Genomic DNA, 7,719 nt, shown 5'->3' with positions numbered 1-7,719 from the left:
CACTTTAAAAAGTGGCTACCCCACACAATTTTTACTCAATGCTATTAAACATGTCCAAGCCCATTTATTTTGGAATTTTACAGAAATGTCCCAAATAAGTACTAACTTACCAATCTCTAGCCATTATTCATAAACTTACCAAAACTAGCAAGTACATAAAAAAAATTGAAAATCCAAATAAATAAGGTTCTTTCTCTCTAAGAGTCACACGCAAAGATCTCCTTCCATGTGTTTTAAGCGTGATCAGCTACACTAGATGCAAGACGGAAAGAAAATTTCATTGACGAGGTAGCAAACAAGGTGATGAAATACAAAAATATATATATACAAGATTTCAAAAATCTAAGCAAAAAAAGGACCTTTTTTAATGGGTATGGTTGAAATTCATTGAAGACATATAGACGAGTCAATATATAAAATTTGAGGAAGATTGGAGGTGATTTGGTATCAAAACTCGTAGTTAAAATCGAGTTTTAAAAAATTCTTCTGCAACACATGTATCACACATGTATCTCACACACAAATATACATAGATATACATGTGATACACATCTGATGCAAATATGATACACATGTGATACACAAATGATACACTTTTTTTTTTCATGTTCACCTTCTACATAGACTTTTCAATTCAAACCACCGCAAAACTCCACCAAATCATCACAAAATTGAGATTCAAGGTCTTTAAGATGTACCCAGTCTATTTTAATAACATCCACTCAAAAGAAAGCAAAAATTTGACATGTTTGGCTACAAATAACTAATTGGGTAATATATTAATAATATATGGTTAATATTAATAATATTTTATAAATTAATTAATTTTTGTAATATACTACCTATAAATGGACATAGCCGTATTTTTTTTTTTCCAAAGTATAATCCTTATGTATTTAGTAACTGCCCATCACGAAAAAAGTGAATGTCCTTAATTAGAGCTACTGGGAACTACAGTCCAATTTGTTTAATCACTATCTCTGTCTTCTTCCTCCCAATTTCTTCCCAAGGTATGTGATATTTCTTCTCTCTTTCAGTCGAAGCTCCTATTTCTATAACTAGTGATATATATCATTCTCTCAGATCATTTTATTGCAGGTGTAGAAGAGGACGCGTGGGAATTGCAATTTGCATGACGAGTGCTTCGGAGCTATTCTTCACTAGGAGGTCTCGTTACGGCCGAACCGATCCCGAATTAGGGTCCGATTCATTGCCGGGTCGAATTTCTCACCCCCACAGCATTCACAATCGCCGCCGTCATCATAACCACCAGCAAGGCGGCAATAATATCAGGCGTGATCGCCTCGATGCGAGCGGTTGTGAACCTCTGCGCCGCTCTCCTCACCGCCCTAGACGTTTCGCTCCTCCTGTAAGAATTTGGATTTTTTTATTATATGTATAATGATAATATAAAAAATTTAGGTGCTGCATTATCTGTTGTGTTGCGCTGGCATAATATATTCGATCAGAGCTCTAAATTGTGTACAGCAAGATGAGAGTTTGAGTCATAGTGGTCAACATACATATATTTAATATTAGAATTTCTAAATAGCTGAATCCAGATGTTGTTTCAGCGTATCCTTTCCTTTTTCCTTTTCCTATTAACGGTTTTTAACTCTAATTTCTTGCCTGGGTTAGTTAGATTAAGGAAAGGGGAAATGAACCAAATACGCCTCAACGGCACTGAATGTAGATAATATACAATGGTTCACCGCCTTCTCATATAATATGATATTTTCTGATGGGGGTAAGCGGTCGCTTTGACTGAAGGACTGCTGAGATTGTGTCGCAATAAAATATGTACTTTTAATTGGCATCATATGTGCCTTATCGTACTTCCCACCAATTGATGAATCCTTGCGAACACAGCATATGATGATAAATGTAACAACTAAGCTTTAATCCCAACTAACTCATATGGATTATTTGCTTTCATCTTTTGGTATTTCTTATCACAAGAGGCAATTTCTCTCTTCCCAATCAATCTCTGCGCGATTTGGCGTGGCAGTGATATAAATCCCCCATCAGATGAGTAGAGCAATGTGATATGACAGCTTATATGTAGGTGCAAGCCTGGTATTGCTTAGCTGAAATTCAGAAATAATAGCTGTTGCTTAGTGTAATTGTTCACCATTTTACACTGGATTAGCTTGATTATAAGATGCTTGTCCCGTGACGCCCGAAATATTGCTGGCTTGTGGTACTTCTCTATGTATGCGCGACATCTTTAAGTTGCTCTCTTCAATGAATCATTCATCAACTTTTATATACGTTTGGTAAATAGTATTGTATGTATGGATTATTTTAGCTCATTCATCGTGTTGTTACGATTTTAGTGCCTGACTATATTGCTCTTTGTGCGTTTTTGTGATGCCGTGTATTTTTAGTGCTGTATGTTAAATTTAATGTATTTGCTGATTCGAGGTGCAAAAAAGTGTTGAATGTGAGCTTGCAGTACTTTTTTCACCTTGTTTTACTAATAGGATTTGATTCTTGAAGGTGACCTAAAATGTTGGTGCTAATTAATATGATCTTTCACAATTTAGGAGCGCGAATCTATTTGGCTTGACTCTGGGAGTAGCCAGGGTGCTTCAGAGAACATCAGTCATGCAGAAAACGGTAACAGGATACGAGATGGGATGAGAACCTCTGGTAGTGAGCGACTCCCTGGTGCTGTACTACTTGCAAGGGAAAGGCTTTTGCAAAGGTTGAGTGGTGTAACCATATCTGGAAACAGGTTGGTGCTTTGAATCCATGAAGCCAGATGGCTTTGTTTTTTAGATAAGTAAGAATCCATGATACCCAGTAGTATGTACTTTTCTGGACTAAACCATTGCAGTTAATACTGCATGTTCAGAATTCAACCTTCAGAATTTTATCATAGATTTAACCTTTTTCATAATTTTATCATTATTTTAGAAAAAAATCAACTTGTTTGATTAAAAAAATCTCGCGTTGTTTTTTCCAAGAATACAAATGCTGAGATAGGTAAGAGTATGTTTTTACGTGGGTAAACTCATTATAAAACAGGCATGAATGTGCTTGGGTCTTGATGAACTTGAGTTCTCATCTGATTCCTAGAACCAATTTTCTTGGGTCATTAAGATATGGAAAATGAGCTAGTGTCAGAATACAAAGACTGGAGGTGAAAGTTTCCTGTAGTGAATGGACTTATAAATGGATATGATTATTATGATGTCGTGCTCCTTTTACACAGCTGCATAGTGCTTATTAAGAAGTCTTAGCTGATTTTACTGACCCTTCCTAGTCTATGTCTCTCCTTGTTTGTAGAGGTTAAAGGGCATGTTTTAGAATGTGAATTCACCAGCAGATCTTACAATCTACAGTTTTGGCTTTTGACTCCATACTGGTTTACTTGTAGGAATGATTTCTCTTAAATGTTTGTAAGTTGATTTGATGGTACTCATGATAAGATTTAAGTTATGGAAAACTTATTTAAGATAGAATCCTCCTTTCTGTTTGGCATGAGCAATTTGGCACTTGATATCATTCAAAGTTGGTCAGTCAACCTGTCTGTTTTAGGATGTGCTATGTTGGCTAAACTTGGTCCTTGCATCCTGTGTGCCACTTAGAACTTCTATGTTGAACCAAGGAAACTTTTAGTTCGCTGCTTCTTTAAAATATCTTAATGTTCACTGTCAGTTTAAGTGGAGCTTTAAAAGTATTGCGCGTGGTCTAGTTGATTGAATGTTGATATTGGCTTCTGCTAGGCGAAGTAACCGGAGCGCAACAAGCACCCATCGCAACAACGTCACATTTGAGGATGATTTTAGACTTGCCGATGCTGGTGATTGGGAAACAGATATTTCTAGGCAGTGGCTTGCTGGCACAGCCCCCGGCGCGGATTCTCTGTGGAGAGAAAAAAACAAGAGACCCCCCGGTTTGAGTCAAGAAGCCGTGGAGTTACTGCATATTGGGGTTTTCAGCAACTCAGACAAGGGAGATGAAGAAACACATGCCACGGCGGTACTTGAATGTAGCATATGTCTAGATGCTTTCCTGGAAGGAGACAAGTTAATATGTTTACCATGTGGGCATAGGTTTCACCCTTGCTGCTTGGAACCATGGGTACGGAGTTGTGGGGATTGCCCATATTGTCGAGGAGCTATACTCGTGACTTCTTGTAGAACCAAAGAAAGGTCGTGATATCCTTTTTTGATTACTTTGACTTTTTGTTGTTTGAATGGTAGTTTTCCATAAAATGAGTAGAACAGGAACGGACTTGAATAATTTATTCTATGGGTTTTTTGTTTCATTTTGATCTTACGGCCAAGAGAAGTTCTTGTACAAAGTGATGACTACTGAGATACATAACAAGGAAACTAATTGCATTCTCTTAGGGACACCATAACAGACATGTATGTTTGATACTTGCCAAGAAACTTACTTATTTGAAGAGACTAGTCAAAGTGAAATGTCCTGTTGCTTCTTTAACTTGCTAACTAGAGAAAATAAAATTTTTTATATCTTATAAATGTGGATAATTCTTACAAATATCTTATGTCCCTTAGCTTCGTGATTAAGCGGCGCCAAAATCTGTGCTAATTGTGTTATTACACTTTAATTCATTTACACTCGCATTAGAATAAACAACTATTTATACTTGGACCTGATATCCTGATATATAGTGTTTTTTCCATTCTTGATGGAATTCATCAAAGTGTTGTTTTTGAGGAATTCATCCTAAGTTTCGTGTATTTAATATCGTCATTGTTTGAATTACACAGATTCCAAGTTTACCAAAAGATTTAAGACGAGAAATATATGCGTTACTTCTACTTGTAATCACTAAGTAGGCGTTTGGACATGAATTCCAAAACTTTTTTTCAAATTTGGAATTTCATTAAAATTTGAATTGAAGATGAAGTTGTGTTTGGTTATAATTTTTGCAATATATTTGGATGTCTTTTTTTTCAAAATAATGAAATATGATTTATACCCCGCAACTTGTAAAAATATAAAAACCGTCCCAATTTGATTATCCTACTTGAAATAAACAATCAAAATGTTCTTGTTTAACTGTTATCATATTCTGCTTTACTGCAATACACAGAAGGTGCAAAATCAACTAGGACTGATGTTCCACATCAGTCGACAAAGATGTGCCAAAGATGAAAAACTGAGGGGTTCACTTTATAAATTTTAAAAATATAGGGTAAATTGGTAAAACTAAAAACTAGCAAATTCCGACTTTCAATTGAAAAAGTGGTGAGATACCAGTTTTTCAAATTTGAAAATGGATTTTCAAGTGAAAAAGGAAAAATTGGTAAGAATGGGATAACCAAACATTGTTTTCAAAAAAAAATTGAAAAAAAGAAAAAAATTTGTATGTTCAAACGGGCTCTAAGTGCGGTTTAGAACAGGACTATAACTCTATGTCTCGTACGTCAACAGCCCATGGCCATGGCGTGATGAAAGTGCTAAACGAAGTCTTGTTATGCGATTCATTTTCTCACAAATTATGTTTTCTTTCAGATGTAAATGTGTCAGTGCTAAAACATGCGTAATTAATTGACTTTATGCACTGACCATCATGATCATGAGCCTAGAAAATTGATTCACCGCAATTGGAGTTTTCTCGTGTTTCTCGGATATATTTTGAAGAATTTTTGCAGGATAGTTGAGTGTGATTGATTGTTATTTTCTTTGAAGATTTCTCGATTTTCCTAAAACATTTTCTAGAAAGTGCTCCTAGTCAAATTTTCAGAAACTGAATTCACTGAAAATTAAAGCAAAGTTCGAAAAAAAGGTACAAACAGTATAGCCAAGCAAACTTTTCCACTCAAACTGCCGAACGACCTAAACATTCCACTACTTGTTGTACACCACGTTGGAGCTGTCTTGGAATTTTAATACATCATCAGCAAAACAACTTTGAAAAGTAGGATAAGTTGCGTTAGTCATGACTCATGAGTTGGGTTTTATTGCTCCATTTCCAAAGGGACCATTGATGATGTTGGCTTTTTTGTTTATGTAGGATTATCCCTGGAAGTAATTTAATTTTCTGTAAATAACTTAAATGTCACTTCATGAGATTTACTTAAAGCACAAAAGTTGATATTTGTATCATCACAGTATCCATTTGTTATTTTATCTCCCTATCTTTGTGTCAAAATTATATTGGTGTCGAGTTGCCTAGTTTCATGTTAGTGTATTTGTTCATATTCACATATTCGTATGAGATTCAACAAGGGAAAGAAGTAATATTCAAATTGTATTATTATTATTGAGAAATTAAAGCAATGGTCCAGATGGTTTGAAAGTGAGTGGCTTCGCCAGTTAGCAAAAGTTATTCCCTTTATTGCGGCCAACGAAATAAAAAAGGGTGAGACAATCTCATTTTCATATAGATCTTAATTAATGTATTATTCCTTCCATTTCAAGAAGATAAGTTGCAAAACGACAATTGAATTAGGTGTGGCAATTCGCGTTTGATTCGCAACATATTCATACTGGTCCTATCTAGCTAGCTCGATATGATATTTTGGGAAGTATACTAAGTTTAGACTATAGAGAGAATTCAAATTTTACTTCTCGTTCCAAGTATTATACTAGTAAAATGTGCACAAATTCACTATAATAGAAAAATAAGAATTAATTAACGACGACCAAATTTTATACTAATACTATGTAATACGAATTATCAAAAGATTCCGTTAGCTACAACTATTTAGCTATAGATTGGCAATGAATTTTGTATACATAATTTTTTTTATTGTATGCAAATTTAACTTGTGACTACACCGTCAAGATAAAGATGAAATATAATGCATGTAACTCTCTGTAAATAATTTTAGATTCCCAAAAGTGAAGTAAATTATATGCTATACATAATAAGTTAAGATGCATGCTTGCTGAGTTAATTTTATACATGGTCATTGAACTTTTGTGTTTGTTACCCAAAGGTCACTTTTCTTTTTTTGGTTACGTAAAAATTATTTAACTTTGTGTTCATTACACAAAAGTCACTTTTCTTTTTTTTTGTTACACAAAAATCATTTTACTTTGCTCTAGTTATCACAAAAGTCACATTTTTACTTGAAAAGTCTATTATGCCCTTGATATTATATAAACCTTCATATTTATGTAATATCTTCTATATTATATATTATATAATATATTTTTACTTATGTATTTTATTTATAAATAAAATAACTTAATATTAGTTTATTTATTATTTTTATAATATATATTTTAGACAAGGTGGGTTGCTCTGGTGGTGAGCACCCTCCACTTCCAACCAAGAGGTTGTGAGTTCGAGTCACCCAAAGAGCAAGGTGGGGAGTTCTTGGAGGGAAGGATGCCGGGGGTCTATTGGAAATAGCCTCTCTACCCCAGGGTAGAGGTAAGGTCCACACTACCCTCCCAGACCCCACTAATGGGATTATACTGGGTTGTTGTTGTATATTCGAATATTTAATTTTTTCTTAACGTTAATTTTCAAGATATATTAGTAGCGTTATAAAATAACTTTTTTCAGCAATTCTTTTTTAGAATTTAATTGACCGAAATTTCCGACCAACTTGGTCGGTATGCCCTTCCGGCCTTCAAAATATCGACCACACATTAATGGTAGCGTTTTGGACGGTTATTGGCCATTACCGACCAACTTTGGTTGGTTTTTCGGGACGGTTTTTCCCGAATTTCTAGTAGTGTAATTTCTCAACGAATTGCCGACCAGGTAAATCCCCAAGAAAA

The 7,719-nt window shown here is 34.8% G+C and overlaps 1 protein-coding gene across 1 annotated transcript; it reads left to right on the top strand.

Moving 5' to 3' along the window:
- The first annotated feature begins 892 nt into the window (after positions 1-892).
- LOC109210336 (probable E3 ubiquitin-protein ligase RHY1A) lies at positions 893-4,372 on the top strand. Its single transcript, XM_019373736.1, has 4 exons — positions 893-1,010; positions 1,099-1,369; positions 2,547-2,737; positions 3,732-4,372. The coding sequence occupies exons 2-4, from the start codon at positions 1,133-1,135 to the stop codon at positions 4,165-4,167; spliced, it is 864 nt and encodes a 287-aa protein (XP_019229281.1). The 5' UTR covers positions 893-1,010; positions 1,099-1,132; the 3' UTR covers positions 4,168-4,372.
- Positions 4,373-7,719: the final 3,347 nt, after the last annotated feature.

The sequence above is a fragment of the Nicotiana attenuata genome, unplaced genomic scaffold (assembly GCF_001879085.1).
Source record: "Nicotiana attenuata strain UT unplaced genomic scaffold, NIATTr2, whole genome shotgun sequence".
Lineage (NCBI taxonomy): Eukaryota > Viridiplantae > Streptophyta > Magnoliopsida > Solanales > Solanaceae > Nicotiana > Nicotiana attenuata.
Note: the sequence above shows the minus strand (reverse complement) of the source record. Positions and strands in the feature narration are given on the sequence as shown.

Coding starts and splice junctions, on each gene's coding strand:
- LOC109210336 (XM_019373736.1), top strand. CDS start 1,133: ATGACGAGTGCTTCGGAGCTATTCTTCACTAGGAGGTCTCGTTACGGC. Junction 1,370..2,546: donor CTAGACGTTTCGCTCCTCCT/GTAAGAATTTGG, acceptor TTCACAATTTAG/GAGCGCGAATCTATTTGGCT. Junction 2,738..3,731: donor GTAACCATATCTGGAAACAG/GTTGGTGCTTTG, acceptor GGCTTCTGCTAG/GCGAAGTAACCGGAGCGCAA.